The sequence below is a fragment of the Eleutherodactylus coqui genome, chromosome 11 (genome assembly GCF_035609145.1).
Source record: "Eleutherodactylus coqui strain aEleCoq1 chromosome 11, aEleCoq1.hap1, whole genome shotgun sequence".
In the NCBI taxonomy this organism is placed as follows: domain Eukaryota; kingdom Metazoa; phylum Chordata; class Amphibia; order Anura; family Eleutherodactylidae; genus Eleutherodactylus; species Eleutherodactylus coqui.
The window spans coordinates 142,217,454-142,241,983 of record NC_089847.1 but is presented as its reverse complement, the minus strand read 5'-3'; the positions used below and the strand labels follow the sequence as shown (position 1 = coordinate 142,241,983).

The following is a 24,530-nucleotide window of genomic DNA, read 5'->3' as shown; positions in this document are numbered from 1 at the left end:
GCCCCGTCCCCCGGTGTGTGTGTGTGATGCCCCGTCCCCCCATTGCGGGTGTGTGTGATGCCCCGTCCCAAGTTGTGTGTGTGTGATGCCCCGTCCCCCAGTGTGTGTGTGTGATGCCCCGTCCCCCGGTGTGTGTGATGCCCCGCTCTCAGTTGTGTGTGTGATGCCCCGCTCTCAGTTGTGTGTGTGATGCCCCGCCCCCCGGTGTGTGTGATGCCCCGCCCCCCGGTGTGTGTGATGCCCCGCCCCCCGGTGTGTGTGATGCCCCGCCCCCCGGTGTGTGTGATGCCCCGCCCCCCGGTGTGTGTGATGCCCCGCCCCCCGGTGTGAGTGATGCCCCGCCCCCCGGTGTGAGTGATGCCCCGCCCCCCGGTGTGTGTGATGCCCCGCCCCCCGGTGTGTGTGATGCCCCGTCCCCCGGTGTGTGTGATGCCCCGTCCCCCGGTGTGTGTGTGTGATGCCCCGTTCCCCGGTGTGTGTGTGTGATGCCCCGCTCTCAGTTGTGTGTGTGTGATGCCCCGCTCTCAGTTGTGTGTGTGATGCCCCGCTCTCAGTTGTGTGTGTGATGCCCCGCTCTCAGTTGTGTGTGTGATGCCCCGCCCCCCGGTGTGTGTGATGCCCCGCCCCCCGGTGTGTGTGATGCCCCGCCCCCCGGTGTGAGTGATGCCCCGCCCCCCGGTGTGTGTGATGCCCCGCCCCCCGGTGTGTGTGATGCCCCGTCCCCCGGTGTGTGTGTGTGATGCCCCGTTCCCCGGTGTGTGTGTGTGATGCCCCGCTCTCAGTTGTGTGTGTGATGCCCCGCTCTCAGTTGTGTGTGTGATGCCCCGCCCCCCGGTGTGTGTGATGCCCCGTCCCCCGGTGTGTGTGTGTGATGCCCCGTTCCCCGGTGTGTGTGTGTGATGCCCCGCTCTCAGTTGTGTGTGTGATGCCCCGCTCTCAGTTGTGTGTGATGCCCCGCCCCCCGGTGTGTGTGATGCCCCGCTCTCAGTTGTGTGTGTGATGCCCCGCTCTCAGTTGTGTGTGATGCCCCGCTCTCAGTTGTGTGTGTGATGCCCCGCTCTCAGTTGTGTGTGTGATGCCCCGTCCCCCGGTGTGTGTGTGTGTGTGATGCCCCGCCCCCCGGTGTGTATGTGTGATGCCCCGCCCCCCGGTGTGTGTGTGATGCCCCGCCCCCCCGGTGTGTGTGTGTGATGCCCCGTCCCACGGTGTGTGTGTGTGATGCCCCGCTCTCAGTTGTGTGTGTGATGCCCCGCTCTCAGTTGTGTGTGTGATGCCCCGCTCTCAGTTGTGTGTGTGATGCCCCGCCCCCCGGTGTCTGTGATGCCCCGCTCTCAGTTGTGTGTGATGCCCCGCTCTCAGTTGTGTGTGTGATGCCCCGCCCCCCGGTGTGTGTGTGTGATGCCCCGTTCCCCGGTGTGTGTGTGTGATGCCCCGCTCTCAGTTGTGTGTGTGATGCCCCGCTCTCAGTTGTGTGTGTGATGCCCCGCTCTCAGTTGTGTGTGTGATGCCCCGCCCCCCGGTGTGTGTGTGATGCCCCGCTCTCAGTTGTGTGTGATGCCCCGCTGTCAGTTGTGTCTGATGCCCCGCTCTCAGTTGTGTGTGATGCCCCGCTCTCAGTTGTGTGTGTGATGCCCCGCTCTCAGTTGTGTGTGTGATGCCCCGCCCCCCGGTGTGTGTGTGATGCCCCGCTCTCAGTTGTGTGTGATGCCCCGCTCTCAGTTGTGTGTGTGATGCCCCGCTCTCAGTTGTGTGTGATGCCCCGCTCTCAGTTGTGTGTGATGCCCCGCCCCCCGGTGTGTGTGTGTGATGCCCCGCTCTCAGTTGTGTGTGATGCCCCGCTCTCAGTTGTGTGTGTGATGCCCCGCTCTCAGTTGTGTGTGATGCCCCGCTCTCAGTTGTGTGTGTGATGCCCCGCTCTCAGTTGTGTGTGATGCCCCGCTCTCAGTTGTGTGTGTGATGCCCCGCTCTCAGTTGTGTGTGTGATGCCCCGCCCCCCGGTGTGTCTGATGCCCCGCCCCCCGGTGTGTCTGATGCCCCGCCCCCCGGCGTGTGCCTGATGCCCCGCCCCCCCGGCGTGTGCCTGATGCCCCGCCCCCCCGGCGTGTGCCTGATGCCCCGCCCCCCCCGGCGTGTGCCTGATGTCCCGCCCCCCCGGCGTGTGCCTGATGCCCCGCCCCCCCCCGACGTGTGCCTGATGCCCCGCCCCCCCCCCGACGTGTGCCTGATGCCCCGCCCCCCCCCCGGCGTGTGCCTGATGCCCCCCCCCCCCCACCCCCGGCGTGTGCCTGATGCCCCCCCCCCCACCCCCGGCGTGTGCCTGATGCCCCCCCCCCACCCCCGGCGTGTGCCTGATGCCCCCCCCCCCCACCCCCGGCGTGTCTGATGCCCCCCCCCCCCACCCCCGGCGTGTGTCTGATGCCCCCCCCCCGCCTTGTGTGTCTGATGCCCCGTCCCCCCATTGCGGGTGTGTGTGATGCCCCGTCCCCAGTTGTGTGTGTGTGATGCCCCGTTCCCCGGTGTGTGTGTGTGATGCCCCGTTCCCCGGTGTGTGTGTGTGATGCCCCGTTCCCCGGTGTGTGTGTGTGATGCCCCGCTCTCAGTTGTGTGTGTGATGCCCCGTCCCCCAGTGTGTGTGTGTGATGCCCCGCTCTCAGTTGTGTGTGTGATGCCCCGCCCCCCGGTGTGTGTGATGCCCCGCCCCCCGGTGTGTGTGATGCCCCGTCCCCCGGTGTGTGTGTGTGATGCCCCGTCCCCCGGTGTGTGTGTGTGATGCCCCGTCCCCCATTGCGGGTGTGTGTGATGCCCCGTCCCCCGGTTTGTGTGTGTGATGCCCCGTCCCCCCATTGCGGGTGTGTGTGATGCCCCGTCCCCAGTTTTGTGTGTGTGATGCCCCGTCCCCCGGTGTGTGTGTGTGATGCCCCGCTCTCAGTTGTGTGTGTGATGCCCCGTCCCCCAGTGTGTGTGTGTGATGCCCCGTCCCCCAGTGTGTGTGTGTGATATCCTGCTCTCAGTTGTGTGTGTGATGCCCCGTCCCCCAGTGTGTGTGTGTGTGTGTGATGCCCCGTCCCCCGGTGTGTGTGATGCCCCGCTCTCAGTTGTGTGTGTGATGCCCCGTCCCCCAGTGTGTGTGTGTGATGCCCCGCTCTCAGTTGTGTGTGTGATGCCCCGTCCCCAGTGTGTGTGTGTGATGCCCCGCCCCCCGGTGTGTGTGATGCCCCGTCCCCCGGTGTGTGTGTGTGATGCCCCGTTCCCCGGTGTGTGTGTGTGATGCCCCGCTCTCAGTTGTGTGTGTGATGCCCCGTCCCCCAGTGTGTGTGTGTGATGCCCCGTCCCCCAGTGTGTGTGTGTGATGCCCCGCTCTCAGTTGTGTGTGATGCCCCGCTCTCAGTTGTGTGTGTGATGCCCCGCCCCCCGGTGTGTGTGATGCCCCGCCCCCCGGTGTGTGTGATGCCCCGCCCCCCGGTGTGTGTGATGCCCCGCCCCCCGGTGTGTGTGTGTGATGCCCCGCTCTCAGTTGTGTGTGTGATGCCCCGTCCCACGGTGTGTGTGTGTGATGCCCCGTCCCACGGTGTGTGTGTGTGATGCCCCGCTCTCAGTTGTGTGTGATGCCCCGCTCTCAGTTGTGTGTGTGATGCCCCGCCCCCCCGGTGTGTGTGTGTGATGCCCCGTCCCACGGTGTGTGTGTGTGATGCCCCGCTCTCAGTTGTGTGTGATGCCCCGCTCTCAGTTGTGTGTGTGATGCCCCGCTCTCAGTTGTGTGTGTGATGCCCCGCTCTCAGTTGTGTGTGTGATGCCCCGCTCTCAGTTGTGTGTGATGCCCCGCTCTCAGTTGTGTGTGTGATGCCCCGCTCTCAGTTGTGTGTGTGATGCCCCGCTCTCAGTTGTGTGTGTGATGCCCCGCTCTCAGTTGTGTGTGTGATGCCCCGCTCTCAGTTGTGTGTGTGATGCCCCGCTCTCAGTTGTGTGTGTGATGCCCCGCTCTCAGTTGTGTGTGTGATGCCCCGCTCTCAGTTGTGTGTGTGATGCCCCGCTCTCAGTTGTGTGTGTGATGCCCCGCTCTCAGTTGTGTGTGTGATGTCCCGCTCTCAGTTGTGTGTGTGATGCCCCGCTCTCAGTTGTGTGTGTGATGCCCCGTCCCCCGGTGTGTGTGTGATGCCCCGCTCTCAGTTGTGTGTGTGATCTCCCGTCCCCCGGTGTGTGTGTGTGATGCCCCGCTCTCAGTTGTGTGTGTGATGCCCCGCTCTCAGTTGTGTGTGTGATGCCCCGCTCTCAGTTGTGTGTGTGATGCCCCGCTCTCAGTTGTGTGTGTGATGCCCCGCTCTCAGTTGTGTGTGATGCCCCGTCCCCCGGTGTGTGTGATGCCCCGCTCTCAGTTGTGTGTGTGATGCCCCGCTCTCAGTTGTGTGTGTGATGCCCCGCCCCCCGGTGTGTGTGATGCCCCGTCCCCCGGTGTGTGTGTGTGATGCCCCGCTCTCAGTTGTGTGTGTGATGCCCCGCTCTCAGTTGTGTGTGTGATGCCCCGCTCTCAGTTGTGTGTGTGATGCCCCGCTCTCAGTTGTGTGTGTGATGCCCCGCCCCCCGGTGTGTGTGATGCCCCGCTCTCAGTTGTGTGTGTGATGCCCCGCTCTCAGTTGTGTGTGATGCCCCGCTCTCAGTTGTGTGTGTGATGCCCCGCTCTCAGTTGTGTGTGTGATGCCCCGCCCCCCGGTGTGTGTGTGTGATGCCCCGTCCCACGGTGTGTGTGTGTGATGCCCCGCTCTCAGTTGTGTGTGATGCCCCGCTCTCAGTTGTGTGTGTGATGCCCCGCCCCCCGGTGTGTGTGTGTGATGCCCCGCCCCCCGGTGTGTGTGATGCCCCGCTCTCAGTTGTGTGTGATGCCCCGCTCTCAGTTGTGTGTGATGCCCCGCTCTCAGTTGTGTGTGTGATGCCCCGCCCCCCGGTGTGTGTGATGCCCCGCTCTCAGTTGTGTGTGATGCCCCGCTCTCAGTTGTGTGTGATGCCCCGCCCCCCGGTGTGTGTGATGCCCCGCTCTCAGTTGTGTGTGATGCCCCGCTCTCAGTTGTGTGTGATGCCCCGCTCTCAGTTGTGTGTGATGCCCCGCTCTCAGTTGTGTGTGTGATGCCCCGCCCCCCGGTGTGTGTGTGTGATGCCCCGCCCCCCGGTGTGTGTGATGCCCCGCTCTCAGTTGTGTGTGATGCCCCGCTCTCAGTTGTGTGTGTGATGCCCCGCTCTCAGTTGTGTGTGTGATGCCCCGCCCCCCGGTGTGTGTGTGTGATGCCCCGCCCCCCGGTGTGTGTGATGCCCCGCTCTCAGTTGTGTGTGATGCCCCGCTCTCAGTTGTGTGTGATGCCCCGCTCTCAGTTGTGTGTGATGCCCCGCTCTCAGTTGTGTGTGTGATGCCCCGCTCTCAGTTGTGTGTGATGCCCCGTCCCCCGGTGTGTGTGATGCCCCGCTCTCAGTTGTGTGTGTGATGCCCCGCTCTCAGTTGTGTGTGTGATGCCCCGCCCCCCGGTGTGTGTGATGCCCCGCCCCCCGGTGTGTGATGCCCCGCTCTCAGTTGTGTGTGTGATGCCCCGCTCTCAGTTGTGTGTGTGATGCCCCGCTCTCAGTTGTGTGTGTGATGCCCCGCTCTCAGTTGTGTGTGATGCCCCGCTCTCAGTTGTGTGTGATGCCCCGCTCTCAGTTGTGTGTGTGATGCCCCGCTCTCAGTTGTGTGTGTGATGCCCCGCCCCCCGGCGTGTGTGTGTGATGCCCCGCCCCCCGGTGTGTGTGATGCCCCGCTCTCAGTTGTGTGTGATGCCCCGCTCTCAGTTGTGTGTGATGCCCCGCTCTCAGTTGTGTGTGTGATGCCCCGCTCTCAGTTGTGTGTGTGATGCCCCGCCCCCCGGTGTGTGTGATGCCCCGCTCTCAGTTGTGTGTGATGCCCCGCTCTCAGTTGTGTGTGATGCCCCGCTCTCAGTTGTGTGTGATGCCCCGCTCTCAGTTGTGTGTGTGATGCCCCGCCCCCCGGTGTGTGTGATGCCCCGTCCCACGGTGTGTGTGTGTGATGCCCCGCTCTCAGTTGTGTGTGTGATGCCCCACCCCCCGGTGTGTGTGTGTGATGCCCCGCTCTCAGTTGTGTGTGTGATGCCCCGCTCTCAGTTGTGTGTGTGATGCCCCGCTCTCAGTTGTGTGTGTGATGCCCCGCTCTCAGTTGTGTGTGTGATGCCCCGCTCTCAGTTGTGTGTGTGATGCCCCGCCCCACGGTGTGTGTGATGCCCCGCCCCCCGGTGTGTGTGATGCCCCGCCCCCCGGTGTGTGTGATGCCCCGTCCCCCGATGTGTGTGTGTGATGCCCCGTCCCACGGTGTGTGTGTGTGATGCCCCGCTCTCAGTTGTGTGTGATGCCCCGCTCTCAGTTGTGTGTGTGATGCCCCGCCCCCCCGGTGTGTGTGTGTGATGCCCCGTCCCACGGTGTGTGTGTGTGATGCCCCGCTCTCAGTTGTGTGTGATGCCCCGCTCTCAGTTGTGTGTGTGATGCCCCGCTCTCAGTTGTGTGTGTGATGCCCCGCCCCCCGGTGTGTGTGTGTGATGCCCCGCTCTCAGTTGTGTGTGTGATGCCCCGCTCTCAGTTGTGTGTGTGATGCCCCGCCCCCCCGGTGTGTGTGTGTGATGCCCCGCTCTCAGTTGTGTGTGTGATGCCCCGCTCTCAGTTGTGTGTGTGATGCCCCGCTCTCAGTTGTGTGTGTGATGCCCCGTCCCACGGTGTGTGTGTGTGATGCCCCGCTCTCAGTTGTGTGTGATGCCCCGCTCTCAGTTGTGTGTGTGATGCCCCGCCCCCCCGGTGTGTGTGTGTGATGCCCCGCCCCCCGGTGTGTGTGATGCCCCGCCCCCCGGTGTGTGTGATGCCCCGTCCCCCGGTGTGTGTGTGTGATGCCCCGTCCCACGGTGTGTGTGTGTGATGCCCCACTCTCAGTTGTGTGTGATGCCCCGCTCTCAGTTGTGTGTGTGATGCCCCGCCCCCCCGGTGTGTGTGTGTGATGCCCCGTCCCACGGTGTGTGTGTGTGATGCCCCGCTCTCAGTTGTGTGTGATGCCCCGCTCTCAGTTGTGTGTGTGATGCCCCGCTCTCAGTTGTGTGTGTGATGCCCCGCCCCCCGGTGTGTGTGTGTGATGCCCCGCTCTCAGTTGTGTGTGTGATGCCCCGCTCTCAGTTGTGTGTGTGATGCCCCGTCCCACGGTGTGTGTGTGTGATGCCCCGCTCTCAGTTGTGTGTGATGCCCCGCTCTCAGTTGTGTGTGTGATGCCCCGCCCCCCCGGTGTGTGTGTGTGATGCCCCGTCCCACGGTGTGTGTGTGTGATGCCCCGCTCTCAGTTGTGTGTGATGCCCCGCTCTCAGTTGTGTGTGTGATGCCCCGCCCCCCCGGTGTGTGTGTGTGATGCCCCGTCCCACGGTGTGTGTGTGTGATGCCCCGCTCTCAGTTGTGTGTGATGCCCCGCTCTCAGTTGTGTGTGTGATGCCCCGCTCTCAGTTGTGTGTGTGATGCCCCGCCCCCCCGGTGTGTGTGTGATGCCCCGCCCCCCCGGTGTGTGTGTGTGATGCCCCGTCCCACGGTGTGTGTGTGTGATGCCCCGCTCTCAGTTGTGTGTGATGCCCCGCTCTCAGTTGTGTGTGTGATGCCCCGCTCTCAGTTGTGTGTGTGATGCCCCGCCCCCCGGTGTGTGTGTGTGATGCCCCGCTCTCAGTTGTGTGTGATGCCCCGCTCTCAGTTGTGTGTGTGATGCCCCGCCCCCCCGGTGTGTGTGTGTGATGCCCCGTCCCACGGTGTGTGTGTGTGATGCCCCGCTCTCAGTTGTGTGTGATGCCCCGCTCTCAGTTGTGTGTGTGATGCCCCGCTCTCAGTTGTGTGTGATGCCCCGCTCTCAGTTGTGTGTGATGCCCCGCTCTCAGTTGTGTGTGTGATGCCCCGCCCCCCGGTGTGTGTGATGCCCCGCTCTCAGTTGTGTGTGTGATGCCCCGTCCCCCGGTGTGTGTGTGTGTGTGATGCCCCGCCCCCCGGTGTGTGTGATGCCCCGCTCTCAGTTGTGTGTGATGCCCCGCTCTCAGTTGTGTGTGTGATGCCCCGCTCGCAGTTGTGTGTGATGCCCCGCTCTCAGTTGTGTGTGTGATGCCCCGCTCTCAGTTGTGTGTGATGCCCCGCTCTCAGTTGTGTGTGTGATGCCCCGCTCTCAGTTGTGTGTGATGCCCCGCTCTCAGTTGTGTGTGTGATGCCCCGCTCTCAGTTGTGTGTGTGATGCCCCGCCCCCCGGTGTGTGTGTGTGATGCCCCGCTCTCAGTTGTGTGTGATGCCCCGCTCTCAGTTGTGTGTGTGATGCCCCGCTCTCAGTTGTGTGTGTGATGCCCCGCTCTCAGTTGTGTGTGTGATGCCCCGCCCCCCGGTGTGTGTGTGTGATGCCCCGCTCTCAGTTGTGTGTGATGCCCCGCTCTCAGTTGTGTGTGTGATGCCCCGCTCTCAGTTGTGTGTGTGATGCCCCGCTCTCAGTTGTGTGTGTGATGCCCCGCCCCCCGGTGTGTGTGTGTGATGCCCCGCTCTCAGTTGTGTGTGATGCCCCGCTCTCAGTTGTGTGTGATGCCCCGCTCTCAGTTGTGTGTGTGATGCCTTGTCCCCCGGTGTGTGTGTGTGATGCCCCGCTCTCAGTTGTGTGTGTGATGCCCCGCTCTCAGTTGTGTGTGTGATGCCCCGCCCCCCGGTGTGTCTGATGCCCCGTCCCCCGGTGTGTGTGATGCCCCGCTCTCAGTTGTGTGTGTGATGCCCCGTCCCCCGGTGTGTGTGTGTGATGCCCCGCTCTCAGTTGTGTGTGATGCCCCGCTCTCAGTTGTGTGTGTGATGCCCCGCTCTCAGTTGTGTGTGTGATGCCCCGCCCCCCCGGTGTGTGTGTGTGTGATGCCCCGCCCCCCCGGTGCGTGTGTGTGATGCCCCGTCCCCCCGGTGCGTGTCTGTGATGCCCCGCCCCCCCGGTGTGTGTCTGTGATGCCCCGCCCCCCCCGGTGTGTGTCTGTGATGCCCCGCCCCCCCAGTGTGTGTGTGTGATGCCCCGCCCCCCGGTGTGTGTGTGTGATGCCCCGCCCCCCGGTGTGTGTGTGTGATGCCCCGCCCCCCGGTGTGTGTGTGATGCCCCCCCGGTGTGTGTGTGTGATGCCCCGCCCCCCGGTGTGTGTGTGATGCCCCGCCCCCCGGTGTGTGTGTGTGATGCCCCGCCCCCCGGTGTGTGTGTGATGCCCCCCCGGTGTGTGTGTGTGATGCCCCGCCCCCCGGTGTGTGTGTGATGCCCCGCCCCCCCAGTGTGTGTGTGTGATGCCCCGCCCCCCGGTGTGTGTGTGTGATGCCCCGCCCCCCGGTGTGTGTGTGTGATGCCCCGCCCCCCGGTGTGTGTGTGATGCCCCCCCGGTGTGTGTGTGTGATGCCCCGCCCCCCGGTGTGTGTGTGATGCCCCGCCCCCCCGGTGTGTGTGTGTGTGATGCCCCGCCCCCCGCCCGCTTCCTCTCTTCACGGCTTTCTCTCTCTTTCAGTTCACGGCGGAGCAGATCGCGCGGAAGGACATCCGGCAGCTGAGAATAAAAAAGGTGGGATGTCGATTGCTACACGTGGGGGTTATTATGTGTGTGGGGGGGGCTTATATTATGTGCCGGCGCAGACTGTTACGTCTCTCTGGCAACACAAGAGTTAATAGTTCGACTGATGGTACATACAGCAAGTCCTCCTTGGTGATGACAGCCGGGCAGCCATCTCCGTCTGTGAAGTAAGTGCGCCCCTTCAGCTTATCATGTTCTTTGCCGGGAGAGGTCAATGCGGCGGAGAAACGGGAGCGGTCAGTGCGGGACGGGAGCGGTTGGATTGGCGGCGGAACGGGGAGCGTTTGGTGGGGCGGGACGGGAGCAGTCAGTGTGACAAGGGCGGAACAGGAGTGGTCAGTGGAGCAGCGGAGGGATGGAAGCGGTCAGTGCGCTGGCAGAGGCACGGGAGTGGTCAGTGTGGCGGGTCGGGGGTGGTCAGTGCGGCGGAGACAGGTCGGGGGTGGTCAGTGCGGCGGAGACGGGTCGGGGGTGGTCAGTGCAGCGTCGGGACGTAAATGGCATTTCGGCGGGACGGGAGCCGTCAGTTTGGTGGCGGCGGGATGGGAGTGGTCAGTGTGGCGGGTCGGGGGTGGTCAGTGCGGCGGAGACAGGTCGGGGGTGGTCAGTGCGGCGGAGACGGGCCGGGGGTGGTCAGTGCAGCGTCGGGACGTAAACGGCATTTCGGCGGGACGGGAGCAGTCAGTTTGGTGGCGGCGGGATGGGAGTGGTCAGTACAAACTTGATGGCACCACAAGGACTGACCACTCTGCCCGCCCCCTGTGCACCTATATTTCAGGGCTGATGCAGCGTGGATGTGGTGAGACGTGTGAGGGGGCACTTACTTTCCCACAGGAAATGATTTTCTGTTACAGTGCCGACCGCTTTTGTGGCTTCCATTCACTTTTATAACAGTCAAACGACGAATCTCTTGCCATGGGGAGGGGTGTGTGCTGTGAGCGGGGGAAGGGCTTGTGCTCTAAGCGGGGGAGGGGCTTGTGTTGTGAGGGGTGTGTGTTATGAGTGGAGGAGGGGGGGTGTGGTTTGAGCAGGGGAGGGGACAGCGTGTGTCTTATATCAGAGTTATTGGTCAGCCATAAGCAGATGCTCTTCTCCGGCAGGAGGGGGCGCTGGACCTGGCGGTAGAAGGCGGCATTGAATCTCCAATTGGGAAGATCGTGGTCTCTGCGATATACGATGGCGGCGCTGCTGACAATCACGGTGCGTCACATGATGAGCGGAAGGATCTCTGCAGCCATTGGCGCCCCCTAGAGGTTGTCACCGACGTGAATATGGCAGCTGTAATGGTGGCCGCGGGGGGTGGGGATTGTGTGGCGGGGGAGGGTCACGCTGTCTGTCTCTCCTGTAGGGGGGATTGTGCGAGGAGACGAGATCCTGGCAGTGAATGGGAAGATACTGACGGACGTGACGCTATCGGAAGCGCGGAGCACGCTGTCAAGAGCCTGGAGCTCCGGGGGGGTGAGTGCAGCGCTGTGGCGCGCCTTCTCCTGTACGTTCGCCGCCGCTCATCCTCCTCCTCCTCCTCTTCACAGGATTGGATTGATCTGATTATCGCGGTTTCTCCACCGAAGGAATACGATGACGAAGTGTAAGTACCACTGCATCGGATCCTTGCCCCTCCCACTTCTGTCCCTGTATGCTGCTGCCGCTGCGCCTGTTCCTTGCCCCTCCCACTTCTGTCCCTGTATGCTGCTGCTGCTGCGCCGGATCCTTGCCCCTCCCACTTCTGTCCCTGTATGCTGCTGCCGCTGCGCAGGATCCTTGCCCCTCCCACTTCTGTCCCTGTATGCTGCTGCCGCTGCGCCTGTTCCTTGCCCCTCCCACTTCTGTCCCTGTATGCTGCTGCCGCTGCGCCGGATCCTTGCCCCTCCCACTTCTGTCCCTGTATGCTGCTGCCGCTGCGCCTGTTCCTTGCCCCTCCCACTTCTGTCCCTGTATGCTGCTGCCGCTGCGCCTGTTCCTTGCCCCTCCCACTTCTGTCCCTGTATGCTGCTGCCGCTGCGCCGGATCCTTGCCCCTCCCACTTCTGTCCCTGTATGCTGCTGCTGCTGCGCCGGATCCTTGCCCCTCCCACTTCTGTCCCTGTATGCTGCTGCCGCTGCGCCGGATCCTTGCCCCTCCCACTTCTGTCCCTGTATGCTGCTGCCGCTGCGCCGGATCCTTGCCCCTCCCACTTCTGTCCCTGTATGCTGCTGCCGCTGCGCCGGATCCTTGCCCCTCCCACTTCTGTCCCTGTATGCTGCTGCCGCTGCGCCGGATCCTTGCCCCTCCCACTTCTGTCCCTGTATGCTGCTGCCGCTGCGCCGGATCCTTGCCCCTCCCACTTCTGTCCCTGTATGCTGCTGCCGCTGCGACGGATCCTTGCCCCTCCCACTTCTGTCCCTGTATGCTGCTGCCGCTGCGACGGATCCTTGCCCCTCCCACTTCTGTCCCTGTATGCTGCTGCCGCTGCGCCGGTTCCTTGCCCCTCCCACTTCTGTCCCTGTATGCAGCTGCTGCTGCACCTCTTGGCGCACGCTGACAGCTTTAGGGTTCACATGGCAGAGATTTGTGTTGTAAAAATCGTACGCAGTTTTCAGGGGAGATGAGCGTGAAACCGCGAATCCCTGATTTTGTATTTGGTGTGTTTTTGATTCCATGCCGAATCCACCTGAGATATTCGAGCCCCTCCCCCTGCGACGCCGATGTCGTCTCATGCCAATTCCAATTGAAAACAATGGGATCCTGCTGCTGCAGCGAAACCTGTGAGAACGAGGCTTACGGCATCTCATTCACTGACAGCAAGCAGAGGTGTGAGGAATTGGGACAAAGTGGGATATTCTGAAGTGATTTGAGCGACTCGTGTATAAACGCCCCGCGCCATATTTGTGTTAGGATTAGAGACCTTCCTCTCCGATCGCCAGTTTTTACAGCGGGGAGAAAGTAGGCGGCACTTAGTTGGAGAGGGCGTGGCCAACCATTTTAAGATAGTTTTACATTCTTGAATGCCTTCTCACGACAGAATTGCAGTAGAATACCTGCAAGAGTTTTGCGCTGGCCACGCCTACGTAGGGCGTTTTTTGCTGCGTTTTCACTTGCGGGATCAAACCCGTCTATTTCGAGGGTCGAATTCCACCGCAAACATATACGAGCTGCAGAATCGGCGCCCAACACTTTCCGAAAACGCCGCAGGTTTGTTGCGGAAAATCGGCGCCTTGTGTGAAGGGGGTTTTAATGGACTGTAAACGCTGCGGCGCCTCCTGCAGGTGGGAAGCCTCGTGCCGCCTTCACACCTAGCAGGAAGGATGCAGATTATGTGAAAAAGCCACATCAAAAACCGCGTCGCCATCCGTGGGCAGCTTCTCGTGTGGGTCCAAGTGGAGGCGTGAAATCAGCGGCAGATGTGGCTGTGAAGCCAGAATATGTTGGCGCTGTTCTGCCCGTAGCTGGTGGGATTCAGTGCCCTGCTGTTCGGATGACCCCTCATGCGGGAAACACTTAAAACACGTAACCTCTTGATACATTTGGCGCACCGCAGTCCAGCGCCCTTCAGCATAGAACCCGACTGCAGGCGCCCCCTCCATAGTGTCGGCGAGCGCTCCGCCCCGGGGGGCTGTGAACTTCAGTATGCTCCATCCTCCTGTCCCTGATGTCCGTAGGACCCCCCATACCCATCAGATGGCTGGCCTTAAGTGCTGAAGACCCCCTTTATAGGGGTAGTGTGTAAGTGAAGCTTAAACTGCCCCCGTTTCTGCACAAACCAAGATGGCTGCCCAGCTCCTCTGCCTGATGTGCATCCTTAGTGTGAGGATCCGAGCAGCACGTAACGTCTGCTAAGGGCGACTTGGGAAGAGTCCGTTATAAGGGGGACAGACAGGGCCATCTGCCATAAAGCCCGGGATCGTCGAACCGTGTGTTGTCCTTCTGGCGCTCCAGTCTGACACATGTCGCCGCGGATTGACAGATTACTGGAGGGGCTGGTGAGGATCCAGCGGGCATGGTGGACGTTGGCACCAATGACCAAGTTAGAGGGAGGAGTTATTAATGGTACATACTCTGATGGGGTCACCGTTACTAGTGGGATGCCTGATGGGGAGGCAGTAGTGGAGACAGGATCATGAAGGCATCAGAAGAGGTCTAGGGGCGCACAATGAGGACATTGTTCTTCCTCTTTACAAGTCCCTGGTCACGGTGATACGATATAAGAGTATAAGAGGTTCTGGACGGTTTTCTTAAGGGCTACAATATTACATGTTGTGATTGTTCCCAGCAAGAGAAACCAAGTCATCTGGTAGATATGGGACCTTTTACTGGCCGACAGACAGACATGACGTTCCAGCAGGTTTCGGATCCTCTATTGATCCTTCCTCGGGCTAAAATGGAACTGGTTGGGAATGGGGCAGATATATAATATACACATGCAGAGAGGACGGGGCAGATATATAATATACACATGCAGAGAGGACGGGGCAGATATATAATATACACATGCAGAGAGGACGGGGCAGATATATAATATACACATGCAGAGAGGACGGGGCAGATGTATAATATACACATGCAGAGAGGATGGGGCAGATATATAATATACACATGCAGAGAGGACGGGGCAGATATATAATATACACATGCAGAGAGGACGGGGCAGATATATAATATACACATGCAGAGAGGACGGGGCAGATGTATAATATACACATGCAGAGAGGATGGGGCAGATATATAATATACACATGCAGAGAGGATGGGGCAGATATATAATATACACATGCAGAGAGGACGGGGCATATATAGAATATGCACATGCAGAGCGGACGGGGCAGATATATAATATACACATGCAGAGAGGACGGGGCAGATATATAATATACACATGCAGAGAGGACGGGGCAGATGTATAATATACACATGCAGAGAGGATGGGGCAGATATATAATATACACATGCAGAGAGGATGGGGCAGATATATAATATACACATGCAGAGAGGATGGGGCAGATATATACACATGCAGAGAGGACGGGGCAGATATATAATATACACATGCAGAGAGGATGGGGCAGATATATAATATACACATGCAGAGCGGACGGGGCAGATATATAATATACACATGCAGAGCGGACGGGGCAGATATATAATATACACATGGACTTTACCTGAAGAATCCCACCCTGCACTCCTAGAATCCCTGTTACAGTACTAGTAGGGTGCACAGGTACGCACAGCGCGGGGCTCCCTGACCCTCACCCACGTCAATGTCCCTTCCTGGAGGTAGCCCCATATGTGGGCAGGTCCAGGCCGCCAACACTGACCCTACGCTGCCTAGTGGCAGGACAGGGAGGAGCCGCCGTGGGGATAAACAACTTCAAAAGGGATTTATGAAACGCCCCATGCACCCTCCAAGAGCCCGGTAAATCCAACTCATAGCTAAGAGGATTAATGACTCGCATTATGGCAAAGGGACCGATAAAACGCGGCGCAAGCTTTACCGAGGGGAGCTTCAATTTTAAATTCTTCGTGGACAGATAGACCTTCTGACCGACCTCAAATGGCTCCGACACAGTGGACCTTTTACAACTACGTAGTTGCATACGACCATTTGCTTCCTCCAGATTCTCGTGTACACCATTCTAGACCTTCCGCAACTCACTAGTAACCACATCAACCGCGGGACAAACTGTAGGTACTGGAATGGAGGTCAGGAACCGGGGATGCCGACCGAACACACAGAAGAAAGGTGACACCCCTGTCACAGAACTGATACGATCATTTATGGCAAATTCAGCCAAAGGTAAAAACTCTACCCACCGACTGACCCTCTCGCCCACAAAAAGACGCAAGTATCGTACTAGGTCTTGATTTTTTATATTCCACTTGCCCATTCGTCTGCGGATGAAACGCTGATGAGAAAGACAGAGATGTTCCCAAGTTTTTACAGAAGGCCCTCCAGAATTGGGCCACGAATTGCACCCCCGATCCGAAACTATATTGACCGGTATTCCGTGCAATCTTATAATCTCGCTGATAAAAATTTTCACTAATTCAGCGGCAGACAGCAATTTTTCCAAAGCAATAAAATGGGCCATTCCCAAAGAACCTGTCAGCAACTACCAAAAATGGTGGAACAACCTTGTGACAGGGGCAGGTCAGTGACAAAATACATGGACACATGCGGCCATGGACTACCAGGTACTGGCAACGGCCTTAACGGTCCCTCAGGGCTCTTATGGAAACTCTTACCATGTGCACAAGCTGAACACCGATTTACGAACTCCCGGACCTCCCATGCCATGCCGGGCCACCAGTAGAATCGGGACATAGCTCAAGAGGCCCCTGGTTTGCGGATGCCCTACAAAAACAGAGGAATGAGAATCTTCCAGAACCAACAACCACAGAGACATCGGTACAAATAACTTACCTGTCGGAACCCCCTCCAGAGCTTCTTGTTGATATTCCTGAAGCTGAGCCGGAAGGTTCCGTGTCAGGGCTGCCACCATGACACCGGGCGGGAGGATGCCTTCCGGAGAAGAGTCCTTAACCTCCGGAGTCCCAAAACTGCAGAAGAGGGCATCAGCTTTCACATTTTTATCTCCCGGCAGGTACATGACTGTAAAATTGAATCTCGAGAAGAAAAGCGCCCACCTGAGACGCTTGGCACTCTCAAGATACACAAAGTTCTTGTGATCGGTGAAGACTGTCACCTGGTGTTGAGCCCTCTCCAGAAGATGACGCCATTCCTCAAATGCCCATTTTATTGCCAACAATTCCGTTCCCTACATCGTAGTTGCGCTCGGCGCTACTGAATTTACTGAAAAAGAAGGCACGCGGACTAAACCTTGATCTGCCCTCCACTTCCTGGGAGAGGACTGCCCCCATCCCAACCTCCGAAGCGTCTACTTCCACAAAAAAAGGCTTCTGAGGGTCCTGCTGAGCAAGCATCGGCGTGGTGGAAAAAGCCCTCTTAAGTTGCTCAAACGCCTCTGAAGCTTCTGGAGACCACGACGTCACATCCGCTCCTTTTTTCATGAGATCAGTCAACTTTTCTGTAAAAGTTGGCAAACCTAAAAAAGTGCTGAAGAGCCTTCAAATTATCTGGTTTATCCCATTGTGTCATTGCAGCAACCTTGTCTGACTCCATACACACATCAGTTGGAGTAACGATATACCCAAGGAATGACACGCGTCTCACCCCAAATGAGCACTTCCCCAATCTAACATACAATTGGTACTCCCGTAGCCGCTCTAACACTAAATGGAGATGTCTGACATGCGTGTCCCAATCCGACGAGTACACCAAAATGTTGTCCAAATAGACAACCATAAAAACCCCTAGATAATCGCGTTCATAAACCCCTGAAAAACCGCAGGGGCGTTGCATAACCCGAAGGGCATAACCAGACACTTGAAGTGCCCCAACCAGGTATTGAACGCGGCATTCCACTCGTCACCAGACTTAATACGTATAAGATTACAAGCCCTCGAAGGTCAAGCTTAGAGAACCAGCGTGCTCCCACCACCTGAATCAACAGATCAGGGATCAGAGGGAGCGAGCACTGACTCGTTATGGTGATCTTGTTTAAAGCCGGATAGTCGACACAAGGCAGCAAGGAGCCATCTTTCTTTTCAACAAAAACTAGGCCTGCCCTAGCTGGTGACTTTGGTGGTCTGATATATTCCTTGCCTAAAGCCTCTGAAATATAGGATTTAAGAGCCTCATGCTCCCGACCTGACAGATTAAATATGACCCCCTTAAGGATGGGACTATCCGGGACAAGGTCAATCCTACAATCCCATTCGCGGTGTGGGGGTAATACCTCAGAAAGCTTCTTAGAGAACACATCTTAAAAATCCCATAAATTGTCCGGATAACTAATAGTATCGGTGGAGCACAATTTAATGGGCACTAGATGATCCCTGACAGGACCCTCCCCACCGAACTAGCTCCAGAGTAGTCCAAGCGGACTGAGCATTGTGCGTCCTTAGCCATGGCAATCCCAGAACAATATCCACGGACATCTTCTCCATGACCAGAAATGAAATAACCTCCGAATGTAATGCGCCCACCATGAACCGAAGTTCTGGCATCCTCCAACGCACTACCCCTGAGGACAGAGGGGTTGCATCGATACTGGTAAAGTGGATCAGCAAACCTAATGCGGTAAAACTAGATAACAGTGATCCTACGAACTGCAAATGGATAAGGTTCACGGCCGACCCAGAATCAATAAATGCCTGTCCCACCCTGTGAAAAGCCTTGTAAGACACACTACAAGGCACCAGTAATTTAGGGAGTACCTGACCTCTTAGATGAGCCTCCCGACAGTCACCTAGGAGCTGAAGTTTTCCTGCTGCTTCGGTATCTGCCTTTCCTGGCAGGACGCTATGCGATGACCAGCCTTGCCGCAGTAGAAACAGAGTTGATTTGAAATCCGGAACCACCTCCGTTCTTCAGGACTCAACCGGTCCACTTCCATATCATCAGCTTCGGGGGTTGACAATGGGGTACAGGCTGTAGAAGTCGCCAGAGACTTAGCACCACGTTCTGGACGGTACTCTAGCTTAGCTTCCCTTCTAGACCTGAGCCTACAATCCGCTCTGACTGCCAATTCCATAGCCTGATTCAAGGTGGATGGTGACGGATGGGACAGCAATAGATCTTTTATTGCGTCAGACAGGCCTACCAAAAATAAATCCTTGAGCGCACAGTCGTTCCATGCAGATTCACCTGAATACTGCCTGAAACTAGAGCAATATTCTTCTGCCAACTGGCGCCCCTGGCGAAGGGCCAACAACTTACTGACTGCGTAAGCTGCACGATCGGGTTCATCAAAAATATTCCCGAGCTCAATGAAAAAAGAGTTTACTGACTGCAGACAAGCGGAATCAGCCGGTAAGGAATAGGCCCATGACTGAGGCCCTTCTCTGAGCAAAGACATAACGATCCCCACCCGTTGGGGCTCGGACCCAGAGGAACGAGGCTGCAAGCGAAAAAACAACTTACAAGCCTCCCAGGTAATGGGCATTTAGGTTCAGGTACTGGATCAGCGGGCATAACCAACTGCTGCTCATGATGGCTGAGACGCCCTGACAGGTCCTGAACCATCCCGGCTAGGTCACGAATCTGACCGGTAATCGTATTGTAGGACTCCATTCACACTGTGAATCCCACCACAAGAAACCGCAGGGCCAGTTATTATGTTACAGTACTAGTAGTGTGCACAGGTACGCACGGCGCAGGACTCCCTGACCCTCACCCACGCCACTGTCCCTTCCTGGAGGGAACCCCAACGGTGGACAGGTCCAGGCTGCCAATACTGACCCTACGCTGCCTAGTGGCAGGACAGGGAGGAGCCGCCGTACCTGTACAGATGACAACTTACTAGTACTGATAGGCCGGGCAGATGGAATAACCCAACACAACAGGAAACCCACAGAACACAGGAAGAGCTGGATCAAGACAAGGTAGCTTCACTGGAGCAGGACCGAGGTCAGACACACAGGGAATGGAACCAATAACTGGAAACTGCTATCAGCTGCCAGACTATATTCAGGAGTCTCCGCCCTTTGGGCAGAGACCAATCAAGCCGGCTGACCAGAGCTCCCAGTCAGCCACTATAACTCACAGAGATAGAGCGCACACAGCCGCTTATAGCAGGCATGCGCGCGCCACCTTCCGCGCCCGCACACCGGAGCACGGCGCCGCCACTTGTTGACCCAAATGTGGGTGCAACACCATCCTAGAACGCTGCGGCGAACTGCACCACTGCCACTCAGGGTCCCTGACCGGCCTCATGGTAACATCCCCCTTATGCACAATATCTTTGCCACAGGACTTCTAAAGACAGACTGCAGAACCACCTTATCCACATCTTCTACAGCAGGGGTCCCCAACTCCAGTCCTCAGAGACCCCCAACTGGTCATGTTTTCAGGATATCCTATAGTAAGAACACTGGTGGCAATGTCTGAGGCACCAAAAATAATTACATCACCTGTGTAACACTGAGGAAATCCTGAAAACATGACCTGTTGGGGTCCCTGAGGACTGGAGTTATGAACACTGTTCTACAGCCACAAGGAAAAGGCCCTTATGAAGATGAAAACTTTAAGGAACACCCTTACAGAGGACTTGAAACTGAGAATGCAATACTATTACACAAAACTACGATGCTGCCTGATTAAGAGCAAGGAAAAGAAACTTCAGAGACTTTGACTAAGAGTAGGCCTGTCCCCAAACACCGATCAGGAACACCCCAAGTCCAGAGCTGGCCTGTCCCCAAATACTGATCAGGAACACACTTGAGTTTGGCATGATGGAACAGAACCCCCCCAACAGGACATAGACAGAGGTAAAATCAGCTGTTATCAACCTGTCATCTCACAACCCCAGTAATGTGGAGCTCAGTGTCCTCGCCGGGGGGCTTTTATTTGGTCCCACTAAAAGGCTTGACAGAACAGAACTCTGCAGTGACATGGAGGAATATTTTAAGAGACTGAGACTGAAAGAGTTCTTCCATGAAAAAAAAGAGACAGGACCTCTAAACACAGGAGGAACTAGGGGTGAGGAAGAAGTCTAATTGGACCCCCCTCACCCCCCCCTGGCCGTAATCCCACCTTGGATAAATATATAGGCTCCTTTAGATATGTGGTGCAATCTACTATACTGGACAAGCAGAAAAGTGAAACATTTAATATCAATATGCAGGAAAGAAGGGATCACTATTAGGCCTGCGGATAAGGGTGGTGCTATAGTCCTCATGAAACGGACTACAAGAAAGAAGCAGACAGACAGCTAACAGACACCAGATACTACACCAGACTGGATCAAGACCTGACCTGAATATATGAGGGAATAGAGAAGGGTCATTAGAAGCCCGTCTGTGGGTTCCACAAAACTTTTGGACTTGATACTGGAGAATCCCAAGGTGGGAACATTCTATATGCTTCCCAAACTACACAAAGCTGGCAACCCAGGGAGGCCAATTATCTCAGGTGTAGGAACCCTCACTGAAGGAATCTCAGGATGGGTGGAAGGCTTCCTTAAACCACTGGTGAGAAATGCAACCAGCTACTTGCAGGACATCACGGACCTACTGAACAAACTGTCAACCATTGGTCCCCTCCCTTATGACGCAATACTGGCCCCAATGGATGTGGAGTCGTTATGCTCCAACATTTCACACGAAGATGGACTGACCGCCTGCCAGGCATTTCTTGAGGCCAATGGGGTTACCTCTGAATCCGTGTTACTACTCACAAGATTCATACTCGCACACAATTATTACTCGTCTGGCAAGGAGATATTTCTGCAACTCACTGGGAATGCTATGGGCTGTAAAATGGTACCACAATATGCCAGCCTTTTCATGGCAAAACTGGAGAGTGCCTTTTTAGCCTCCTGCTCCAGCAAACCATTGGCCTACTTCTGCTACATTGATGACATCATAATCATCTGGACAAACACCGAACAAGAACTAATGAAATTACTTGAAAATGACATTAAGCTACTCGTATACAAAAAACAACTTTTTGGATACCACCATAAAAATTTCAAAGAACTCACTGCAGACATCCCTGTACTGGAAACCGACTGATCGACCCACATGCCTCAGATGGGACAGTTCCCACCCTAAATACATCAAAAAGTCCATTGTCTACAGCCAGGCCATCAGATACAACCGGATCTGCTCCAACCCAACAGACAGAGAGGAACATCTATACCGTCTTAAAAGGACATTTATAAATCAGGGCGACCATCCCACCTCAACTGTTGACCAAATTACAAGAGCCACCAGGAGACCCAGGAATCACCAGAGCTACCAGGAGATCCAGGAATCACCAGAGCTACCAGGAGATCCAGGAATCACCAGAGTCACCAGGAGACCCAGAAACCAACTACTCCAATACAAGGAGAAAGAAAAAAATGGACTTGTGCCTCTAGTAGTGACTTACAATTCACAGCTAGTGGTACTAAGGAAGTCTGCAAAGAACCTCCACCATACCTACACAAGTGTAACCGTCTGACCACCATGTTCCCGGACCCTCCACTTCGGTGTTATAGGAAACCTCCAAGTCTGAGGAACTTTATCAGGAGTGCATTGTCCTCCAACACACAAAAAGGAACTTATCCCTATAATGTAAGGAGCTGTAAGACCTGCTGACATATACGGATCGCGGACAGGATACGGATCCCCAACACACAGCAGGACTATAAGATCTTGGGGACATTCATATGTTCCATGTCCAATGTTCTGTACCTGATCCGGTGCAGTAAATTTCCTGTTGAGGGGCTTTATGTTGGAGAAACAAGACAAAAACTGAGAGTCATAATAAGATCTCATCGCCACACGATTACAGAGAGAAAGACAGAATTACCTGTGGCAAAACATTTTTGTGGTCAGACACAGCATAGAGCAGATGAGAGTTATCATATTGAAGGGCAATTTCAAGCCCCCATGTCACAGAAGAATTTGGAAGTAAAAATTTATGGCCATGTTTGATACGCGCAAGAATAGAATGAACCTCAGTCCAGGATTCTTGCATAAGTGGAAAATATGAAAAGTCTGAAGGAGGTCAAGAGGGATTGTTACGGCACTCTGCCCCCCGAGCGCCAGTTGGGGTGCCCTGATCTCCCGCACCCCCACTGTCCCTGCCTACTTGCCTCGGCCCTGGCTAACCCCAGGCGGACAACTGGACGGCGGTCCCTGCCCTGGCTAGGGACCTGGCGACTGACAAGCAGGAACCTACCTAATGGGGGGAACAGAGTGCCGACAGAGGAGGCAGATGAATCAGACCAACAAAACTGACAAGGCTGGAGATGGAACTCACAGGCAAACTGGCAGGGTGCTGGATAGCAACTAGTGCTGACTGGGCCAGACTAGATTAGAGGCAAACAGAACCAACTAAAACAGACAGAGTGATAGGGGACCAGAGGGAGCTGACCGACAACTAGGCACTGACTGAGGAGAACCGCAGACAGACTGGCTAGGTGCATGCAGAACCAATAACTGGCAATGAGCTCACTTCACTGCCAGTCTTTTAACCACAAGGTTCCGCCCAGGGGCGGAGAGTGGGAGGAGGCAACTCCACCCACTGCTGTATAAGAAGCACAGAGGAGTGCGGGCGGCACCCTACGGGCGGGCACGCCCACGCCGCCGCCCACTGGCCAACCCAAGCTGCTGGGATGACCTCGACACAGGGCTCCAGGCTGCTGGAGCCGACGCCGGAGCGACGCGCGCCGACCGCGGGACCCCATGCCGCACTGTATGGTAACATTACCCCCCCTCTGACGGGGGACCTCCGGGCCCCCGGAAACTCGACCAGGCTTATCCAGGCAAAGGCTGTGAAAACGCTGTACCAACCCGAGAATGTGACCCTCCTGAGCGGACACCATGGACTGATCCTCAGGTCCATGACTTCGGTAGTCTGTGGCTGCCCCATTTCCTTCAGGGCCAACCGTTGACATATCGTCATGTTTCAGGTCGTCTTCCGAGTCAATGTCCAACCATTCGCCACTGTCTTTTGACCCATCCTCGCTACCAATGACGCTGCCTTTAAAATCTGAGGCATCTCTAACTTTAAAATCACTGTCATCTGAGCTATCATGCTCCAAAAAACTCTTCCGGGCCCCCAAATATTGTACGGTTCCTGGACCCCGGCAAGAATCCAGGACCACCTGGGCCTTGTGTTCAACTTCATCACAGACCAGGGTGGGCGGCGGGGGACCGGAGGTGGGCATCACCGAAGAGACAACAGGTTTCGACAAAGACTTATGGCACCCCGTGCGACCCCTCCTTTTGCGATTTCCAGAGGACCGGTACCCCTTCTGTTCGACTGAGCAGGGGGGAGGGGGAGCGCGATGGCTATGGCAGGACGGCCCCCACTGGGTTAGCTCCCCAGTGGCCCAATCGAATTGGGGGTTGTGCAACGCCAGCCACGGCATCCCTAGTACCATGTCTACCGACATTTTCTCCATCACCAGGAATGATAGACCTTCCGAATGGCGACCCCCCACCATGAGTTGTAACACTGGGGTCCTCCATCGAACCAAGCCCGAAGCAAGAGGAGTAGCATCAATGCTAGCAAAACGAATTGGCGTCTTCAGCGCCACAAATTCAGCCCTCAGGGGCTCAACGAGACGCATGCTTATCAGGTTAGCAGCTGCTCCGGAATCAATAAACGCCTGCCCTAGGCGGGAGAAGTTCCGGAATCTAACCTGGCAGGGTATCAGAAGTCTAGGACGTACCTGAGGTCCTAGGCGACCCTCCCTGCAGTCGCCTAGGACTGGAAGTCTTTCTGCCGATTCAGACTGTGGACGCTGAGGCCTCCAGGGGCAAGTTATCACCCGATGTCCAGCTTTCCCGCAGTAGAGACAGAGATTATGTAATAACCGAATCCGGCGTCGCTCCTTGGGGTCCAGCGGGTCCAGTTCCATAGGTTCGGGAACAGAGACTGGTACGGACGGGGAGGGAACAGGACAAATGACCTCCCTGACTCTATGGGTCGGTCTATCTTGCTTCCCAGCCCTGAGCCTCCTATCTGCCTTCACTGCTAACTCCATAGCCTCCTTTAAGGACCCGGGAACGGGATGGGAGATCAACAGTTCTTTGACCGCGTCTGAGAGACCTTGCATAAAAACGTCTTTCAGGGCACTATCGTTCCATGCAGTATCACCCGCATAGCGTCTGAAATTGGAGCAATAATCCTCCACACAAAGCGACCCCTGATGCAGCGCCAGCAACCGAGAAACCGCCAACCCCACTCTGTCCGGTTCATCGAAGATGCCCCCAAGTTCCTGAAAAAAGGAGTCCACCGAATGCAGGGAGGGGGAACCCTCGGGAATGGAAAAGGCCCAAGTCTGGGCAGAGCCCCGCAGCAGGGACATTATGAGCCCGACCCTCTGGACCTCCGAGCCGGAAGAGCGGGGACGCATCCGAAAA

General features: G+C 57.0%; 1 protein-coding gene across 1 annotated transcript in view; it reads left to right on the top strand.

Annotated features, from left to right (window-relative positions):
* The window catches only part of USH1C (USH1 protein network component harmonin), an 87,109-nt gene that overhangs the window by 43,274 nt on the left and 19,305 nt on the right, over positions 1–24,530 (top strand). The window contains 4 exon segments of the mRNA XM_066583719.1: positions 9,549–9,602; positions 10,712–10,811; positions 10,960–11,069; positions 11,144–11,199. Coding sequence (XP_066439816.1) covers positions 9,549–9,602; positions 10,712–10,811; positions 10,960–11,069; positions 11,144–11,199 — 320 coding nt within the window.